Source organism: Maniola jurtina, chromosome 15, assembly GCF_905333055.1.
Source record: "Maniola jurtina chromosome 15, ilManJurt1.1, whole genome shotgun sequence".
Classification (NCBI taxonomy): Eukaryota; Metazoa; Arthropoda; class Insecta; order Lepidoptera; family Nymphalidae; genus Maniola; species Maniola jurtina.
Window position 1 is genome coordinate 6,456,167 of NC_060043.1, and position 21,888 is coordinate 6,478,054.

At 36.4% G+C, this 21,888-nt stretch overlaps 3 protein-coding genes across 5 annotated transcripts in view; 1 reads left to right on the top strand and 2 right to left on the bottom strand.

Annotated features, from left to right (window-relative positions):
* LOC123872448 (dorsal-ventral patterning protein Sog) overlaps window positions 1-1,983 on the top strand; it is a 136,749-nt gene extending 134,766 nt beyond the window's left edge. For both annotated transcript variants that reach the window (XM_045916725.1, XM_045916726.1), the window contains exon 16: window positions 241-1,983. In XM_045916725.1, coding sequence (XP_045772681.1) covers window positions 241-372 — 132 coding nt within the window. In that variant the 3' untranslated portion in view covers window positions 373-1,983. The remainder of the gene's footprint in view (window positions 1-240) is intronic.
* On the bottom strand, window positions 1,674-20,903 carry LOC123872454 (serine--pyruvate aminotransferase, mitochondrial-like). Of its 2 annotated transcripts, none has more exons than XM_045916734.1 (8): window positions 20,770-20,903; window positions 10,647-10,815; window positions 9,267-9,459; window positions 8,860-9,025; window positions 3,889-4,044; window positions 3,418-3,510; window positions 2,776-3,024; window positions 1,674-2,384 (listed from the first exon to the last, which is right to left on the bottom strand). In XM_045916734.1, exons 2-8 carry the CDS (start codon window positions 10,803-10,805, stop codon window positions 2,231-2,233), a joined length of 1,170 nt encoding a protein of 389 aa, XP_045772690.1. In that variant the 5' UTR covers window positions 10,806-10,815; window positions 20,770-20,903; the 3' UTR covers window positions 1,674-2,230. The 2 variants fall into 2 exon arrangements, with proteins under 2 accessions (XP_045772690.1, XP_045772692.1); XM_045916736.1 differs by lacking the exon at window positions 20,770-20,903 and adding an exon at window positions 11,372-11,392.
* LOC123872610 lies at window positions 13,102-16,059 on the bottom strand. Its single transcript, XM_045916990.1, has one exon. It carries the CDS (start codon window positions 16,057-16,059, stop codon window positions 13,102-13,104), a length of 2,958 nt encoding a protein of 985 aa, XP_045772946.1.
* Window positions 20,904-21,888: the final 985 nt, after the last annotated feature.

Genomic DNA, 21,888 nt, shown 5'->3' on the forward strand with positions numbered 1-21,888 from the left:
TCGTTCGCGCGAGTCCAGATACTCTAGTATCTGGACTCGCGCGAACGACGCGCGATTCCTTGGTTGCGTCAAGTTTAAGCGCAGAGATAGTTAACTTCAGAGCGTGTAGTATTCAGTATACACGCTCCTTTTGGACGCGATGTGTATAGCCCGAAACGATTCGCGGCGAATTCACCTAATCTGGACGAGGTCTTAAGATAAGTACATGGACTGTCTTTCTCATAGCTACATTTTTGGCAGGACGGCGAGGTAACGTGCATACGCAAGCGCTGCGGGCGGGCGACGTGCGCGCGGCGGCGGCGCGGAGACGCGTGCTGCGCGTGCGCGCGCCACCGCCGCCAGCGCGCGCCGCGCCTCGACGCGCCGAGCTGAGCGCCGCGCGCCGCGCCGCGACTCCCGCGCACCCGCGCACACCGGCCGCTGTCGCCCGACACAGTATTACTGCGCCGGAACCCCCGTCTATGTCCCAGACTGCTCCTAGGCTAAGTGAGTGAACGCTTCGCTCTATAGACTGATATATTTTTATGTTCTCTTGCGATTCGAATGTGTCTAGTTTAGTCGGTGGTGCGGCGGTCGGCCGAGCGGCGACGACGGCTCGAAGCGGTGCGCCTCGTCGCATACGGCGTTTGAATATTCAATTCCCACCGGTATTTTAATTGGTATTATGTCCAGAAAATTGTAGGCGCACGGAGTGCTCGGTCGGCAGGACCCGAGGGAGCGCGTCGGTCGTCCGACTCGACCGCACGGAGAGACAGGAACGTGAGCGCGGTCGATGATGTTAAAGATGTGCCATATTTTCTTAATGTAAATAATAAATTATTAAACTTTATTTTACCTACGTGCATATTTATTTACAACTCTAATGTATAGTACACGGTATCGTAGCGATCGTACCTTGTCACGTGGAAACCATCACAACTATTATTGTCGTCGATTCGATCATCTCTATTTGTGCATTTGCTTGTAGTTTGTATATCTTTACGTAATACCACATTTGTACATGTTACATATTCGGTAATTTTTACCGTATTTAATAAGCCTGTGTTAACTTTAATATGTAAGTAAACTTAAGTAGGTATCCATAACTTAAGTTCGATTTAATCTTGCGGGAATCGGCCACAGCAGATTTTGTAAATACCTTATTCATACGTTGTTCTACTTATGTAATTCTATACTATAATGCCTAATGATATTTTACGTTTAATGAGCTGTTATAGACCGTTAGCATGGTTACACACCGTTAAAAAGCAATTAATTAGATATAGTTTACGTAATCTTGACTAGTTTTGTTTAATTATTAGGTAAACAGTTTTATAGTTACGTAATTAAGGAAGCTAGTCCAAATGTGTTGATGTGATGGATATAAATGCCATGTAGCTAGAAATATGTCTGCTTTGATTGATATTGATATACATTATAAATATTATTATTTTATTATAAACATCTAAAAGTATTTCGCTTTTACGGCACAAAATTCGGGGTGTACTTTTGTGAAACATTGCCAAAAATTGAAAACTTTTATAAAGGATTATTGTGTTTGTTGTGGGATCTAGTCCATCAAAAATTTGTGAATGTATTATATTGTTATACTCACGTTATTGGCTATCTTTATTTTATGATTGACGTAATTAGAATATGATTCATAAAGAACACGATTTATTTTGGTTGTAGTACATAATCTAACAGTAGGAAATAATCACCTATGGCTTGCGAATAACAAAACTAATAGCCATAAAGGGTACTATAAAGTTGCTTGTGTTGCATTGTTTTTATTTGATAAATATTATATTTTAGTAGCTCACTCATTATATTCTCCCTCACTATACAAAGGGATCGACTGTTTTTTTTTTGGTTCAAAATTTTATCAAATATTTTGGCGTCCAAACTTGTAAAATTAAATTGCTTTGACTGGTGTAACTGGTCAAAATTTCTGTACAACATCATACAATTTTAGTATGCATTAAATTATCTGTGAATTCTGGATTTTTTCTTTTTACTTTCCTACACCTACTCGTATCATAATAATTAGAAAATAGATAAATGAAATATTTTATTTCATTTTTTTGTTGTGTAGGTACAAAATAAATTCTGTAAATAATAAATAGATACTTACTACATCTTTGGTATAAAATAAAATTAATCGAAGTGTTTACAGTACCTAAGATAAGTTCTTTCAATTGAACTTTAGTTTAACTTAATAGAATTATTATAAGGCACCAAATAACACTTTTCACAGCAACGACTTAGTAAGTGCTCTCAAAGTGCCAGCCATTCCGTCTGCTACGGCGTCCGCTACTTGCGTAGTCGCGTTCACTCCCATTATACCGATTCGTAGAGCTTTGCCCTCTGTAGGCCCAAGGCCAGCGAATATCAGAATATTGTAACTGAAAAATAGAAATACACGAGTTTTACATTCAAAGATCGCCAAGAACAACCGGCTATCTACAGAAACGTGATTTTTCAGGCTAGCGTTTTTAAAGCAAAACTGTGATATTTTTTAAAATATCCAGGCTCGTGCTAACATTTTCAATCACTTTATTAATAGCCACTATGAGGCTGCACAACGTATTATCTAATCAATCTCTTTAAACTGAAATGTTACGTCTAAATATTGCTATCTACTTATTGATTCTCCCTGCAGAAAAAGATAGCATTAATTGAGAGATTTTAATTGAGAGATCTCTCAATTAAGTTTAGTTTAGAGATTAAGTACCTACTACAACATAATTAGCCACAATATTGTGGTATGGTCAATAGTAATTGAAGGATACTCACTTTTCTCGCATATATTTGACGAACTTTATATAATCATAGCCCTCCGGTAATACAACTGTGGTAACAGTCGCCAAGCGATCTTCAGGCTTCGGGACCATCAGTTTGAAGCCATTTTGCTGCAAACGCTTGTGGAAATGCGCTACGACCTCGGCGTGGGTCTTCCAGAACATCGGAAGGGTTCTTTGACAGATTTCTTGTATACATTGTCGCAGAGCCCATAACAAAGGAGCAGACAACGTGTGATGATATCTGTGAAATTTGACAATTGAGAAAAGGATTTGACAATAACTGATGTAATCGACTATCTTTCTGGCTTAATATGAATGAATATGCCCAAGCCCAGGTAGGTACGATTATTATAAATCAAAACGAGCGGCTTTAGGATATATCTACGGTTTGGAATACTCGTCCGCGATCTGTGTTTCCTACCAATTACAATCCGAGTAAGTATCTTTAGGACAAGGCTGAATAGTAATCTTCTAGGTTAACGCATCCCATCTTAGGCCACATTATCACTTGTCAGTCGCTTGCCTATAGTGAATTTTTTAAAATCTACAAAATATGCGCGAAATCAATGAACGTTTTCGAGATGTGCAAACTTGTACCTACTGAGTATACTAGGTACCAGGATAAGATACTAACGCTCGTGTGTTCCCGTAGCAGTTCCATTGCTGCGCCAACAGTTTGATGTCCAAGTAAAATGGCGGCTGGTGCTTCCGGTTGTTTATTTTCTCTCTAAGTGTAAAAAAAACATAAGTGATTAGGCATAGTATAATAACCTAAATTCGTCATGCTGAACTGCTTTTGTCCGCACCAAATACCTAGTTATGTCTGCGCGCGACTAAAGGCTCAAAGAGTGACACATGATAATATAAATCTATACTAATATTATAAAGAGGAAACCTTTGTATTTTTGTATGTTTGTATTGAATAGGCTAAAAAACTACTGGACCGATTTCAAAATTTCTTTTACCATTACTTAGAGGGATTCTTCCGAATTCGTATAGGCTATATTTTATCCCGGAAAATAGAAAAAATAAATGTCCACCCGTGCGAAGCCGGGGCGGGTCGCTAGTATCTTATAAGTAAAAAAAAAAACAAAAAAAATCTTACTCGGCCCTCTCGCTGAATGCAACCGGGGATATACCGGCGGGTCCGCTAAGAACTTTTTGGGTGGATGTGTACACAGCGTCTATTCCCCACTCGTCCATTAAAAACGGCACTCCGCCTAGTGACACTACTGTGTCCACTATCAGAAGTGAGCCGTATCTGGAAAAAGAGTAACAAAATAATTATCTTAGGCATACACTAGTTAGTGTTAGGTAAGTGGCAATGGGCAGGTCATGTCTGTCGTAGAACCGGCGGCCGATGGAGACCGCGTACCGGTAAGCGCAATGTGGGACGACCTCTAGCCTCTGGACCGATGACCTGAAAAAGGTGGCGGGGAGCGGTTGGATGAGGAAGGTGGAAGACCGTGTTTGGTGGCGCGCTCTTAGAAAGGCCTATGTCTAGCAGTGGACACATACAGGCTGATGGAATGAATGGAACGAATGAATACACTAGTTTTCAGTTTTCACTCGTGAACCTGATGACGACCTGAAAAAAAAAACACTACCGATTTGCTTCGTCTTGGCGTACTTGTATGTTATTAGGGTTCCATACCCAAAGGGTCCCAATGGGACCCTATAACTAATCCTCCGCTGCCCGTCCGTCCGTCTGTCTGTCAGCAGGACGTATCTCGTGAATCATAAAGGTGAAGTTACAAAATGAAATTTCAAAAAAAAAAACAAAATTACCTAATAAAATTTCAAAATGGCCGCCACGAAAAAAAAAATGTTATTTCTTGTACCGCGATGGTACGGAAGCCCTCGTGTGCGAATCAGACTCGCACTTGTTTTTTGAGAGGATAGTAATATAATAATTAAAACAGTTTAAAATTTTCAAGTTGGAGACATTCCAACATTCCGAGATTTAGCTGTGGAAAAAACAAGATAGATACACTTAAAAGAAATGGAAGATGTAATTAGATTCTTTCCGTGTCTCGACTAAGCTCGAGACAAAACTACTAAACTTAGCCTCAGGCGTTCAGCAAACGTGGAGTGCAGTTTCAAGATTCCTTAACCTAATTTAGCTAATATTTTTAAATTTTCAGCTCGCTTAATTATTCCTCAGTTCTATCAAGATTTCAATATTTGTATTTTATTTCCTTTCAGTTCTTTATAAAGTTTTGACTTAATTTTAGTTTATTAAAAAGCTTTGATTCTTAAAATGTATTTTCTTTACATTCAATTTATTAAGAGTGCGCCCAAGTAAGATAAATATAACGACGTACCTAATTACATTGTTAAGTCTGTCGTGCTCTAGCTTGAAATTAAATAGTTTTTCTGTTGAAATAAAGCATTCAGTTGGCGCGTTCTCACCAATCTTTAGCTAGATTTATCTTACACTAGATGATGCCCGCAGCTTCGCCCACTTGGATTGGTCAGATCCCCTGCAGCATCAGGATTGAGGAGTTGGAATCCAAATTTTTTATGGAACAATGTCGCAAAGTTCCCCTATCGATTAAAAAAAATTATGCAAATCGGTTCAGAAATCTCGGAGATATCAGAGCATAGGTAGAAAAATACAACTCCTTGTCGATTTAAAGTCGGTTAAAAAAGTAGCCTATGTTACTCATTGGTTAATCCTCTACTTGTCTGTGAAAGTCCCGTCAAAATAGTTCCATTACGAAGATTAGCCCGTTCAAACAGATAGTCACTTAAATTTTATTTATTAGTATAGATAACTACCTAAATACCTACCTACCTATTTTAGTTACCTAACTTTTTGGATAGTCGCCTTAAATTATTAAAAAAAAAATAACAAAAAATGTACAATATAATATTTGATATGTCTAAATAATATAATCTGCATTTCGAATCGGGCGCTGGTCTTAGTGTCATAGACGTAGCATAAGATAATTTGTCTCTAAGTAGGTACAATTTATTTATTTCACGTAGAATCATCGTAGAATACACGTATTCTACGTGAAATTTTAAAATGAAAAAGTTTTTCTTCAACTTTTCTTTTAAATGTGATAAAGTTTTACTTACATCATCATAAGAGCTTTTTTTTACAAAATAAACTTAAATCTAAATAAAAACTAAAATAGAATAAAAAATAAATATCTTTGAATTCATTAAATATTAAATTAAAAAATGATTAAATATTAATTTTAAAACTAAAATTAATTAAATTAAATCTAAAACCTTTTTTAATTTGTTTTGATTAAAATATGATGATGGAGTTTAGTATCTTTTCTTAAAATATAGATAGTTTTACTTGCAAAAAAAATGCTTTTATTTTAATTGACTCTTCGCAACAAAGAAACAAAAGACGCCAAACAAACAATACTGAAACTTGTCACGCCAGCGTTCGTGACGCCACTAGTCTTAAATCATATTGCTCTTGACACTTTTTTCACTAACAAAAGCTCTTGTCACTTTCGGGGAATGAAACTTTTATATTTTTTAACACTTTTATTATTCTTGTGTCGCGTCGCCTTTTTATATAATAAACGTCCAATTAAAGTGCAGGACAAGCTTGTGTTTGCTTAACTAATGGACGTTGTAGATTAGAAATAAAAAAACCGGCCAAGTGCGAGTCAGACTCGCGCACTGAGGGTTCCGTACTCGGGTATTTTTTCCAACATTTTGCACGATAAATCAAAAACTATCCATACATAAAAATAAATAAAAATCTGTTTTAGAATGTGAACGTATATTCATATGATATTAAATATACACCCCTTTCATATGATACCCCACTTAGTATAGTTATCTTGCTTTAAAAATTGAAACTCATTTTTTTTAATGATGTAACCACAAATTCGTGGTTTTCAGATTTATTCCTGTACTTATAAGACCTACCTACCTGCCTGATTCTAGGTCAACGGGAAGTACCCTATAGATTTCCAGACAGACAGACAACAAAGTGATCCCATAAGGGTTCCGTTTTTCTTTTTGAGGTACGAAACCCTAAAAATTTTGGAGCCATGTTGATATCGCGATAGGCGTTAGGTGTTTGAAAATGCGGAAATTTACCCTGAGGTGTTAATATTTACTGGTGTTAGCTCCACATAACTAAACCTTCTGTCGTTATATGAAACCTATGTGCGATACCTGCTTAGATTATGGAATCATCATCATCAACCCATCGTCAGCCCACTACTGAGCACGGGTCTTATCTCAGAATGAGAATGATTCAGGCTACAATCCACTTAGCATTATTTTTAACTGATTACTAACTACTACTTATTACTAACTGATGCTTGCGATTTCGTTCGCGTAGGTATTGGTTTCTAAAATACCCATGGGATTTCTTCAATTTTCCGGGATTAAAAGTAGCCTAGGTGTTCATTCAGAGTATGATCTGACGACGGACGCAAAAGGGGCAGCCGCACCAGTTTTACACGATTGTTAAAAGATGTACCTAATGTATTCGGGGTTGATGTATTTAAGTTTCTATAATCCACCATAACTTCAAAACCTGGACAGATTTGGATGTATGGGGATCGTTAGAATCCTTAGTCGGTATCCCGAGTGACACTGGCTATAACTTTTTTTGAAAAAAAAATCAATGTGGCAGGGCATGCAGTTGTGTTTCTTATTTTTTTTAAATTTATCATTTTAGCTAGGAATTCTAATAAGAACAAAGGGAGATTCTACTGCTTAGGAAAATATTTTTCTTCGAAAACAAGCTAACATTTTTGTTTGATTGCTTTTTTATCGCAATCAAGAAACAAAAGTCGCCTAACAAACAATACCGCTTATCACGCTAGCGTTCTTGACTTCACTAGTCTTAAATCAACAGAAGCGTGACACTTTTTACTAACAAGAAGTCTAGTTACTGTAGAATAATCTTTTATATTTTTAGTGACATTTATTGTTTTTGTATGACTGTTATGTTAATATTATATGCAATTAAAATAGCAGTTATGCTTGTGTTTTATTATGTAAAATGTTATACTCAGAGAGCCCGTAGAAAATTTTGAGGAGGTAGTTGTCACGGTGCTTTTGCGTTAGCGGAAAAACTATATTATGATATTGAGAGTTCATAGCAATTTTCGTGGTATTACAAGTACAATGGTGCAATAATTTACCTGGCAGCTCCACCTACAATTCAAAAATATTGGACCCTCAGTACGGACTACGAGCTGACAGGTTTAGTTAGGTAATCAGGCAACGTACAACTATAGTATCAAAGTTCTGGTCAAAAATATATTACCACGTAAAAAGCAACACTCTCCTTGCGTCTACAGCGTTACGTCTAGTTATATTATGTAAGGGATTGTCTTTGTCAATAGTTAGTAAAAATGGTTAGCTAAATCAGTTCGTTTGTAAAAGAAGTGTCGGGGGTGTGCTTCTGGTTTTATTAGGCATCTCTTCAAAATAACCTATGGACTCTCGGGTAAAGTCTCGGGATCTAAGTTTAATTAGGAATAAAATTCATTCTTTAAAATCATTGTAATAGGTAGGTTGGCATGTTATAAAATACAGGTAATTACCCTAAAGTGGCACGCCACCCCTTGCGTTATTCATAACACTCACATGAGATGCCTTGTGCTAAAACGAACTAGGTCAAGACGTAATAGATTGATATGGGGTTATTCAAGGGGCGGATCAACGGACTTATTCTGAAAGGCCGGCAACGTATTGGCGGTTCCTCTGGTGCTGCCAATGATCGTGGGCGGCGCAAGTCGCTTACTCATTTGCTTGCTATTTTTATTAACCCCCGACCCAAAAAGAGGGGTGTTATAGGTTTGACGTGTGTATCTGTCTGTGGCATCGTAGCTCCTAAACTAATTAACCGATTTTATTTTAGTATTTTTTGTTTGAAAGGTGGCTTGATCGAGAGATTTCTTAGCTATTATAATCCAAGAAAATCACTTCAGCCTTTTGAAAGTTATTAGCTCTTTTCTAGTTTTCTTATAGAGGTTTTTGTGTTCCGGGGGGTTTTTTAAATTTTAAGTTATTTAAAACATAGTAGGTACTAGGTAGGTAGGTATACGACTATGAGAGTTAGAAATCAAAATAAATCGCCTACTTATGACACAACTCCCCGAGGCCTTCCAGCCTCTGAACGGTGCCGGTCGAGGAATCCCCGTGGGTTATGAACAGGGCCGTCGGTTTCCATTTCTTCAACTCGGTCTCAATACGCTCGAAGCTGAACGTAACATTGAATGGGATACGAATAGGTATCGCGTTGATATCTGTAACGAATAATTGATTTGTGTTAGATATTCTTACTTTGTCCATAAACAAACTATATGTATCTACGTACACTATTTTTGTATTAATGCAACATTTATCAGATCTATTGCATTTATATTTCGTTTATTATTTAGTTTAAAGCATAGTCATGGCGTTGAATATAATTTCAATAGACCTCAACAATAAGGAAACGATTAGCTGTAGGTACGTAGAGCGTGAGAGATAGAGAGGAATGCTCACTGTATCTTTGGGCAATGTCCAAAGCGCGCTCATCCCAGATGCCTCTAGCCGCGATCAGCATGGTCTCATTTGGTCCAACGAGGTTAGTTATGGTGGCCTCCATTCCAGAGTGTCCGGAACCACTCATCGCAAGCACCAGCTTGCATTTTGTTTGGAAGAGATACTTGAGACCATTGCGTATGTCGTCCATTACCTGACAAATAAAAGACATTTTACTTCTAATTATTTACCATGCAAAAAATTGTCTCATGCTTTCGGGAAAAGACAGACAGAAAATCTTTGTTGCAATCAGAAAGAAAAACAAAGAAACCAAAAACTAACGTAATATATGCAAAGGCAGCCTTATTTCTGAGGTATATCTCCACCAGGCAACCTTTCGTAAGAGGAAAAGCTTAGTCCTTGGGCTAAGATGTTCACGAGGTAGAAACTGGAAGATAAATACCTACCTACTTACAGATAGTAGTTACCATTTTTAGTACCGTACCTCAAAATGAAAAATGTAACTTTTACAGGATCACTTTGTTGTCTGTCTGTCTGTCTGTCCGTCTGTCGTGTCTGTCAAGAAAACCTATAGGGTACTTCCCGTTGACCTTGAATCATGAAATTTGCACAAGGAAAAATCCGAAAGCCATGAATTGCTGGTTACATCATTAAAAAAATTAAAATATTTTTCAATTTTCAAAGTAAGATAACTATTATATTATTAGTAAGTATACCAATTGGGGTATAGATGAAAGGGCTTAACTTGTACATTCTAAAACAGATTTTTGTTTATTTTTATGCATATTAGTTTTTGATTAATCGTGCAAAATGTCGGAAAAATAACCGAATACCCTCGATGCGCGAGTCTTACTCGCACTTGGCCGGTTTTTTTTTTAATAATCCATTAAGTATTTTTAATTGATTTTTCATTGATTTTGTTATTATTGCTATTAGCTGTACATTCAATCATTAAATATTAGCCTTTTACCTAAGCCTTGAAATGTATTCATTAGTTGTTCAGCTCTTGAAAATTACATCATAGGGAATGGAAACTCCATATTTGCTCGCGCTAGCCGTAAATCAGTGCTGGGTAAATGCAGTTACTGATTCAATTTATTTTGAACTGGACGTTTACTCAATTAATAAAACAACTTTTGCACTGCAATTCATGAATGACGATGTTTTGGGTTTCATTGTAAATAATTATAAAACGCTTTTTTATGTAAACTACTAGGTAAATAATTACTACTAGGTTAATAAGAAAAAATGTTGAAGTCTGAACCCACCAAGAGCTAACTGTGCGAGGTTGATGATGACGACAATAAGAGGTCTCACCTCACCTCAGAGGAGGAGAGTGAAATCACTTATTATTGGTGCTAATATCATAGCCGAACTCACATTAAAGTACTCATCACATATGGGCGATAAGATGGGTTTGCTGAGAGCCTCAGCAACAGAAGGCCACACATCACAGGGTCCCGGTCCGCACAGCAATGGCTTTATAACATTTCGATTTTCTATCTTCGGCAAGGGTACTGTTATTTTTGAAGCAAGCATTTCTGGAATTCTGAAAAGAAAAAAAAATGTTGTAGAGAGTGTTGCAGAGGCTGTTACATTAAGAAGAAGGAACGAGATATTATTCTAGTTTATAGGTAGGTAGTTCCTACTACTTTGGTGCGTAATGCGAATGAGCGCAACGCATGTTACGTTTGCTTCGGTATAATATGCATTTAGTAAGATTTCACACTGCGTTTGAATTTTGTTAAATACTGAATGATTTTTAACGAAGCCAAGTATCTAAGCTTATCCAAGTACATATTATTTAAGCGAAGAAATCAGCAGGGAAACCAAAGTCACTCGTCATAGCCCTAGCTATCAGCAAAATGAAGTGGCAGGTCATGCTTGTAGTAATGACCAATTGGCGCCTTACTACTAGGTAGTAGCACGTAGTAGCGCAGCGTGTGGCTCTTTCCGATGCACTCAGCACTGGCGACGTAAAGGTAGTGGGAAGCAGCTGGATGAGAAAGACTTAGGACAGGGTGTGATGGCACTCACTAGACATGGACTATGTTCAATAGTGGACGTCCGCAGTCTGATATGATGATGAAGTAATTTCAGCTTACCCGTCTAAAAATATCTGTATGTCTAACAATAATAATTTATTAGGTTGCTACATAATATCCGCGACTTTTTTCGCAAATCCCGTGGAAAATGAGAACTCTTTGTTGTTACAGAACAAAAATAAGCCTATATCCGTCCCTGGGATTCAAGAGATCCCGTCTCTGTACTAAATTTCATCCAAATCGGTTAAACGGATGGGCTGTGAACAGTTAGCAGACAGATACAATTTCGCACTTAAAATATTAGTGACCTTCCCGGCATTTAAATAAAGTAAAACTGTGACCGATATTTTAGAGGAATTACCAGCAAGTTTGTATGCTAAAATCGGGTTAATGTTTAAATTTAGTGCTAATAGTGTGGTTGTTTCGCTGCAATGTTCCGGCGCTATCGGCGAAGCATTTGGCAAGTGCAGTCCGTTTGTGAATGCCTCGCTTGCCAGCTGCGAATTTGTTCCGCTCGCTATCACCGCGACTTACCGCGGTTTTACAAGTATTTTTGAGTGTAATTTTGCAGGATGTTTCCATAAATAACAATATCAAGTTGTAATATTTTGTAGACTTGTTTGACTGTTCTAATTCTTTTTTTATTGAAAATGTTATAGTAAAACCTAAAGCTAGTCTTATCTAACTACTGTACAAATCATGCCCGCCTGTCAATGCGGCAATCCGCGCTGGACAACCCTTTGGACTAAGAGTCAAGACTGAGCCTTTGCGAAAAAAATGAGCCAGCCCTTTTGTCACCAGATGGACTCATAACTGCGGTGAAATGTCTCGTAAAAAAATTTTTTGCACTAAGAGTCCATTCCAAAAAATCGAAAACATAGGGATTCATGTTAACTTTACAGGAAAATAAAATGAAGTCTAACTAGCACACCATTTTATTATTTTTACAAACATTTTATTTAGTTTTGCGGCCCCGAATAAAAGAATTTATTTTGAGACAGTAAGATCATAATAATTTGTTAGCTGTAGGTGTTTTTTCAACCCACGGAATCTTCGGATGGCGAGTGTTGTGGTAATAAGGTTCACTTGAATTGGCTTTCAGAAGAAAGGAAACACGTCTACTTTAACTCATGGTTTATTGGCTACTGAATCATTATTTGACATGCACGATTAATAAATGCAGTTTTACACATAACATGCCGCCCGCCAAAAGGGCTCTAAGAGACCTTTTAATTAAATAATTATTCTTTAAACATATTAAATGATTTCACGCAATTAGGTCCATTACAGCATGTATAAATCATCTAAGGAACTATTTTATCGCTGACAATAAAATGGTTTTCTCGCATCATACTTAAATATAGACAAATTAATTTTTAAATTGTGTAAAACAAATAGGTATACGAAATTCATTAATTCATTACTTAATTAGATCAACTGGTATAAAACAAAACATAGAAATAGATCGGTTTACATTGCTGTATCCACTTTTCACACTATAAACTCTAGTGAGTCTATCGGGATCAGGATGTATATTAACTATCTGTCCTAAACGTCCCTTTCCTGGAGGCTTTCCTTCAGTTTTTTTACAAACTGAAGTGATATCTACAACCTTAACACTCAGCTCAAGTACGTATCCATTGTTTTTACCTTCTCTTGTTCGGTATCTTCATTATTTAATCTTTCTACAGCTAAATTCTTCTGTTTTGGTATTGCATGTGGTACCATTTATTTTCAACTTTCTCGAGTATTGTGATCGCCCTATTTCTAACAAAGATCTGGCCCGTCTATTAGGGTCTCCTAGTAGCTCTGACAATACGATCATAGAGTTGGAATATTTGGGTCATATAGATTCGCATCGCCTCGCTGATTTGTTTCAGTGACTTGAAGAGGAGAACGGCTTCCTCAGCCTTCATCGTAGCATCACAATATTCAAGTATAGTAACCTCCTTCAAAGTTTTTTGTAAAGTGTCTAACAATCTATTCGCCTTTGTATGTGTAACGCCATTTAAACTTTCTCTGACTTCTAACCATTTATTTTTAATTTCAGGTTCCGGTTCTTCTTCCCACTGTAAATCTCGAAGCCATACCTTTTGTATAATTAATTTTGCAGGTACAAGTGAAGGAGCCAAATAACCAAGAGGAGTAAACCGAGTTTGTATATCAGACAATATTTTTCTCTTTGTTATGATAAACAACACAGGCGGTAATTTTATATGAAACTTCAGCATGTCATCTCCCAAGTTAATCTGCTTTTCATCACTGGGAATTTGGTGAAGAGTTTTTACCGCGAGATATGGTGCACATGCAGTACTAAACGTCACCATAACGATACGGTGCTCCTTAACTGGATATTGGTTGTTAGGGTGCCAAAGAATGCGTTGAAAATCCTTATCTTCCTTGGTGGTTGGTTGGAGAATCTGTCGATTTATCTTTTGTATGTCTGAGACATATTCTACATTTTTCAAACGCAATTCGATGTTGAGTGTTACATTATATTTTGTACCTATATATGAGGTATCGAATATCGAACTAGTCTGCGTAGTTTCAATATCGTATTTAAAAACTGGATGATGAATCAAAAGATAAAAAATAAAATAAAAGATAACTAGATAAAAGCCTGGATTGTTTCTTTCGTCTTTAGGATTTCGTTCTATATTATGTCTCTTTTCACCGTATTCATTCATTGTTTGTGTATATTTAACTTTTAATTTCTTATCCTTCTTGGAACACCTTTCTAGCTGTAATAGTCTCTTTGATTTTGGATTTTCTGTTCGGTATCGCCCATCTTCATTTCTGTTACGTGTTTCCTTGTATATGTTTCCACAATCTTCTTTATCTTTAGTGTACATTCTTGTTATATCTGTATCTCCGTCCCTCATGTCATCTACCTTGAATTCATGATGCGTTACAAGTATTTGTTCTTGTGAAGTTTCTTCATGTATATCTCCGAATAAAATCCAGCCGAGGCTTGTATACTGAGCACATGGAGAGCCTGGAGGACCATTCAGAATATCAGCCTTCAATATCTGAGCATAAACTTCAACTCCTAACAACATGTCGATTCGCCCTGGTGTGTTGAAGCTTGGATCAGCTAGAGTGATTCCTTGTATATGTGACGTATAGACTGTACTTGTAATAGGTTTTGATGGCAATTGGGTCGTTAATCGCGTTGGCATTATGTACGCATTTATGCTAAGCTTAAATTCCTCCTCATATTTAGATAAGATCTCGAGCTGTGCCATGTGATTAACTGTTGTTTGTGTATTACCAACCCCTGTGATTGTTCCCTTAGCTTGTGTTCTTTTTATCTTCAATAGTTGTGCTGCTCTCTCGGTAATAAAATTGGCTTGGGAACCCTGATCCACTAAAGCTCGTAAAATTGTCTTATGACCCTCATCATCCTTTACTATAACTAAGGCAGTAGGTAGTAGTGATGTCGACTTTCCGGAAGCAAAGTGTGTAGATATTGCAATGTCTGATTCCTCTGGTTTTTCTGATTTAGGTTCTGCTTCTTCTTCTTCTATTAGACTGTGATGTAATTCTACATTTTCAGCTGCTCCGTCGCTAGTATGTAATAATGTGTGGTGTCGGCGATGGCATATCTTACAAGATGTCGGTACCCTACATCTTATCACTGAATGTCCCATCATCATGCAATTGTAGCAAAGCCTATTTTTCTTAATAAATTCACATCGTTCTGATGGTTGTAAGCTACAAAATTCTTTACAGTGACATAGATTGTGATCAGCTTTACACATATAGCACGTTCTTGGTGGTGAGGCAAAGTCGTTATCTTCTGAAGTGGTCACATGGAAAGATTTCGCCTTAATAGTTGTGGGGTTCACCATCTCCAATGATCGGAATTTTGTCTCCAGAAATGTCCTTAGCTCAACCCAGGTAGGTAATCTATTCGTGTCTTCTCGGAATGAGTACTCTTCCCAATCTTTGTGGGTGTCCGTATCTAATTTTTGAACAACTAGATAAATAATAATTTGATCCCAGGAGTCCGTAGGTATGTCTTGATTTTTAAGATTGTTCAGACACTGAGTGGTGGTATCCAATAAGTTTTTTAAGTGGTTAGCGGAGGGTGAAGTGAGTTTCTTCAAATTAAATAATTTGTGCAGTAAGGAATTTACGATTAATCTTTTGTTACCATATCTATGGTTCAGTATGTTCCAAGCCTGTTCGTAATTTGACTCCAATACGTAAACATGTTTAAGGAGTTCAGCAGGTTCACCGACGACACTTGTCTTAAGGTAGTGTAACTTTTCAACCTTACTTAATGATGAATTGTGAACTAATGATGTAAATAGGTCTCTGAATGTAGGCCAGTCTTCATAAGATCCGGTGAACTTTGGTATTTCTATTCGAGGTAATTTCACAATAGATTCATTGTGTTTCATACTTGCTGTTGGTTGTGAGAGCTGTGACGGCGATGAAAGCATATCCCTTAAATCCCCCACGGTGCAAGTGTACAAATCTTCGACGACAAAGAAATCTTCGTTGAGGAAATACGGAATTTCGTTCCTTTTGCACTTTGGTGTACATTTCACCAGTTCTTGATGCGTAGTCTTAAAACTTTGCCAGTATCCTTCAATACTTTGCAGACGCGCCTCAATGTATCCTCGCGTTAATCTCTGCTTTGAACATTTCTTTAAGTTGGTTTGTGCTTTTTGTAATAAGTTATACGTGTCTTCCAATGCATTTACCAACTGTTGTTGCTCATTACTTAGTGGTACACTCATTGTATTTCACTACAAACACACGTTCACTTTAAATTATCTTCTAAAACAGCATAATTTTTGTATAACTTCGCAAAGTAATGAATGATAGATTACGTAGGTAAGTAAATGTCCACGCGTCAAACAAAAATGTATTATCGCCGGTCACTCAGGTAGGAATGTATTATTAGAATCGTAACTCGCGAATTCGATCCGGCTCGATTTCAACCATATGTTGTGGTAATAAGGTTCACTTGAATTGGCTTTCAGAAGAAAGGAAACACGTCTACTTTAACTCATGGTTTATTGGCTACTGAATCATTATTTGACATGCACGATTAATAAATGCAGTTTTACACATAACAGCGAGTCTAATTTACACTCTACAGGTTTTTTATTATTACAAGTCTGCCCTTGATTATAATCTCAAGGATGATGCAGTCTATTGCTGAATTTTTCTCAAGCATCACAATCAGTATCACAAAAAAAAAACTGACGAACCAAATGGCCAAGAAAACTGTGAAGTTCTGGTTTCGAATACGGGTTAATGTCTAGATTTACTGCTAATAGAGTGGTTGTTTCGCTACAATGTTCTCTATCGGTCGGCGCATTTGGCAAGTGACCCGCTCGGGGCAAGCCGGCCAATTCCGGACACTTTATTCACTACTCATAGGTTGAAATATAACACGTACATAATAGAGAATAGAGATGGACTATTTTATATTATGCGCGTGAAAAATCACCAGAAAAGCCTTTTCTTTGGTAAACTCTTGCTACTTTACTTAAAATAGCCTGTGATAAGTCACGAAACGCTTTCTTCGTGACTTATCACAGGCTATTTGAAGTCGTAATGTTTGAAAATTTTAACTGAACGAAAATAGTTTAATAAGTAATTACTATGTACTAAAATATGATGACCACGAATTCGTCCGAGTGGATTTATGTTTCTTAAAAAGCCCGTGGGAATTCTTTGATTTTCAGAGATATAATGACATCTATGTCCTTCTCCAGAGTGCGCTAAACTTTCGGTCGCGTAATGCGTTTAGATACAGGTATCATGTATGTCATTTGCTATTCAAAATACATTCAATGAGTTATAACTGAAGAAATCGCCCGATGGAAGGTACGGCGCCGCCGAGCGCATCCAGTAGATGTATCTATCATACTTATTGTATTCGAGAGGTTGAGATGCTAATCGGGGTATGAGATGAGAAGAGTCGAGCAGAGGCCGCCCGGCACATCCGCGCTGTTAGTTTTACTGTTGCACGAGTTTGTATCGATGCGTTTATCGATTTCGTCATTGCTTGTGATTTTCTATACTTATACAAAAAGTAAGACTTCAGTTGCCTGTTCGTCACGTGTAGAAATAAACATATTTCAGCCTGAGTTTTTATTAAAATACTTATGTAAAATTAACATAAATGACCTACTCTTGCTTTTAATGGTTCTCGGACAAAATAAATATAACTACATAAAAGAGTAGAACTATCAATATCACAGTGCAGAGGTCATTGTGTTGACCGCCGTAAATGTAGGCACGCGATGTTTCTATAGATAAGGTTCATGTTATAGATTGAAACGCGCATGGAAGATCGAACATGTTGCTCCGACAAATTGATTCGATTCCCATCGCAACTACGGATGTTGTCCCGGCGGACTAAGCGGGATGCTAGGTATATTAAGGTTACCATGTCTACAGAATTTCTGGGATTTTCCCGATGAATAATATTACATTCTGTGTTTAGTTAATCATTAGCTGATGCCCGTGATTTATCGAAATTATGTGATAATTTTATTGCATTTTATTTATTTGGGTCAACAAACGGTAGCACCCAGTGCTTAAAAATATTACACTAGAATAATACAGTTATACTGTACGTGCTACCCACTACGTTAACCACATATCACTAATTAGTACTTAAATTAAATAACCAGAAGTTATGTATAAAATGTTAGTATAGTTATAAAGAAGTTCATTCATATATTTCATTTGAATAAATAAAAAACAACCGTTAAGGTCGTTAAATTAAAAAGTAGAAAATTATTGCACAACAAATATTTGTGTTTTATAATAATAAAAGCCGTACGGTGTCGTGTGAAAGTGAAAGTTGAGCTTTTTCTCTGCTTACTCATATTATCGTTTTAAATCTCAAATCTTAAACTTATAAAAAAATGTTTCAACTGACTTTAGATTTAAGATATAAACTAACAAACATTTTGCTGCTCGATTGCGAACAATTTGCATCAATCATTACTACATTTTGTACTCTTAATGCAACAATGCATTTCAACCAATAGTGAAAAAGTGTTAGCCAATCACAGGTAATTTACAATTGTCACACTGTAGTTGTCAATTTACAGCGGCAGTCTGGGAATAAAAAATACTGGGAATCTTTATTTTTAATATTATTTAAAGGCCACGTTTTACAAAAATAAATTATTGACAGATAGATCAAACAGCAGAAAAATACAGCAAGTGAATGCATGTAATGAAGCAATGCACTAATTGGAAAAATGTTCACTAGTCAGGTTTTGAGGCTATTTTGATCATTGTCTCTACTTTTTTACATTAAGATATGGTAACCCTAAGTGAGTTTCAACGAAGACAGACAATCCGTAGAGACTTACGCCTGTAAATTATAGGACATCGAAAAGTATCATCTTCTGAAGAAAAGATATTTTCGAAAATAGTATTGAAAAGTTCATGCCCTGTTACAATACGCTATAGGCAAGTAGGTAAGTATAACCGTTCTCTGTGATATTGGTATAAATTCTCAAAATTTAAAAAACGTCCGACACAAGAACCTCTACAAGAAAACTAAAAAAGAGCTGATAACTTTTAAATGGCTGAACCGATTTTCTTTGATTATAGCTAAGAACACTCTCGATCAAGCCACCTTTCAAACAAACCAAATTAAAATCGGTTCATTCGTTTAGGAGCTACAATGCCACAGACAGATAGATACACACGTCAAACTTAAAATAATAAAAAGAGTTAAAAGGTTAATAAAAGAGAGGATGGATGCTTCTTTTATAATAATAATATGAGTTTGCTTTTTGAGTTTTTGTTTTTGTTTTGATTTTGAGTTTTTAGCTTTCAAGTACAAAAATTAATAGCAGATCTTTCTAATTGATTTATTTACTTGCAGGTAGTTAGATACATATCTTATCTAAATTACTAATGGTATCAGTGGTAACTTCGTAGAAATGTTGTGTCTGTAGATGTTGTTTTCATCTCTAAATTTATCTGACATTTAACCTTTCCTATATACAGGTAAGTACATATTATCCACTGTTTCTAATATTATAAATGTGAAAGTGTATCTATCTGTCTGGTAGCTTTTCACGTCCTATCTGTTTAACAGATTATGACGAAACTTGACAAGAGGTAGGTTTCATCCTACTTTTTTATCCGACTACGGCAAAGCCAAAAGGCAAAAGGAAGGGTTTTAGCAGTCTATGTATGTATTTATGTTTGTTTGTATCCAGATTCTGTGTGTTCCACCGTAGCGCCCAAACTATTGGGTCGATTTTGATGAATGAGGTGTCAATCGATTTGTTGTAAAGGCCCGGGTGATATAGGCTGCATTTTATCCGAAAAAAATTGACCTACGAACATCAAAAAAGTGGGGGTCTCCAAAAGCTTTTTTTGCTATTGTAACGAGTGGGATGTCAAATGGAAAAACAGATGAATTCATAAATGTATTACAACATTAAAATATACCTACCAAGTGAAAGAAAAACAATTTTACCATAATATTTCAGCGTTTATTAAGACGAACGTAGGCCAATGATAATGAAGTACAATTTAACAAATAAAATTATCATCAACCCATACCTACTTATTAATATTATAAATGCGAAAGTGTGTCTGTCTGCTGGCTTTTGACGGCCCAACAGTTTAACCGATTTTGATGGCCACAGAGTTAGCTTGCATCCCGGAAATTGACATAGGCAACTTTTTATCCCGGAAAATAATAGAGTTCCGACGGGATTTCTAAAAAACCTAAATCCACGCGAACGATCGTGGGTATGATCTAATTAAAAATAAGAAAAAGTTTACGAAAAGTTGATTTTTTTATGTTTTTTGTTGTTTGTTTGTATGTTATTATATTTCAAAAAAAGTTAATGCGTTTCTGTCTAGACACACAGATAGACTCATACCTAGTTCACAGTAACACACACACTCAAAGATTCTACAATTCACCAATGCTTTTAAATTATTGCCGTGTTGAATTGAAAGGTGCGTTGAGAGTATTTTAGAAGATTTTGTGTGCTGTTGTGTGGTGGTGGTGCTCAGCCCTGGAAGGAGGTAGGACCGCTAAATTTTGGTAGGACTCGGCAGATCCTCATTTCTAGTGTCAAGATAAAATTATATACAAAGTTTCATTGATGTACAAATTTTGCCGCAAAACGGTTATATTTATTTATTAACGGTCTTATTTTACCTGTACTAAAATAGGTGTAGAAAATGAATATTTTCTGAGTAAAATGAATAACCTACGTACATAATACTACTACATTAAACTATAAGTTCATAATATATCTAAAATTTATGAGCTACCATTTAAAACTAATGATTATTGTTATACTAAGTTTAAATTTAATGAAAGAACTTAGGTATCTTCTATTTTCATAAAATATCTAATAAAACAGACATAGTTAGATTATATGAATAGACATTTTTTACACGAATTTACAATCATTGCTAACGTATCTAAAATAATTACTTACCTGGGTTCTTGTAATATCCAATAAAACACATACACAAGTTTTTTTTTTTAAATAAAATTTAATTGTTTGAAAACAAATCTTATCACGCGTTATGCCAACTTCGTGTACAAACAAGAAGTGATTAAACAGAACATTAATAGGCAAGATATTAGATAACCTAAGTGGATCGGTCGGAGCTGATATCGCGGCGTCATCATTGTGAAGAAAGCCGGGATACTCCGGTGAACTCCGCATAGCAAGAGTGCTCTGCATGAGCACCCGACCGACGCATCCTGGTCAGCTACATAGAAAGAGATCTTACACCACCTGCTGTCATAGCGGCAATGCTGGACGACAATGAAGCATGTGAAACAGTGTTATAGAAGGAGGTCACTTCCTTTCCTAGTTTATGTAGATAGGTATAACATGACACCTGTGAAAATTCTTAAAAATGGATTGCAAAATTTCTACCTACCGAACAGACAAATAAACCAACAGACGAACAACACAGATACTAGAAAGCGAGTTATTGCAGTCATCAAGTTCTAATCAATCAAGTGTCTAGCTCATGCGGAAGTTAGTTTAAAATCGATTGCAAAGTTATACCGAACTGACGAACAAACACACTAACTGACAGAATGACAAAACAGCGAATTAATATTGCATTGTCATCCAGTTCCAACCTATGTTTAAAATTACAAGTGTATATAGCTCATCGGGAAGTTAAAATCGATTCCAAAATTGTATCGAATAGACTAACACACAAGCAGACCGACAAGAAAGCGAGTTAATAAAAACGTGTTAAAAACTCTAAAGACGCTGAGTGAAACTCGATCTGCCAACTACTTACCTAGGTAGGTAGTAGGTGCTGTTCAATTATGTGCGAGAGTCTATAACATCCCGGGTGACATTGAAATTACGAGTGTAAATTAAAAATTTAAAACACCCCCGACAAGTGAAGGTTACAGTAACTAGAAAAGAGCTGATAACTTTCAAACGGCTGAACCGATTTTCTTGAATTATAGGTAAGAACACTTTTGATCAAGCCACCTTTCAAACAAAAAAAACTAAATTAAAATCGGTTCATTAGTTTTGGAGCTACGATGCCACAGACAGATACACAGAAACACACGTCAAACT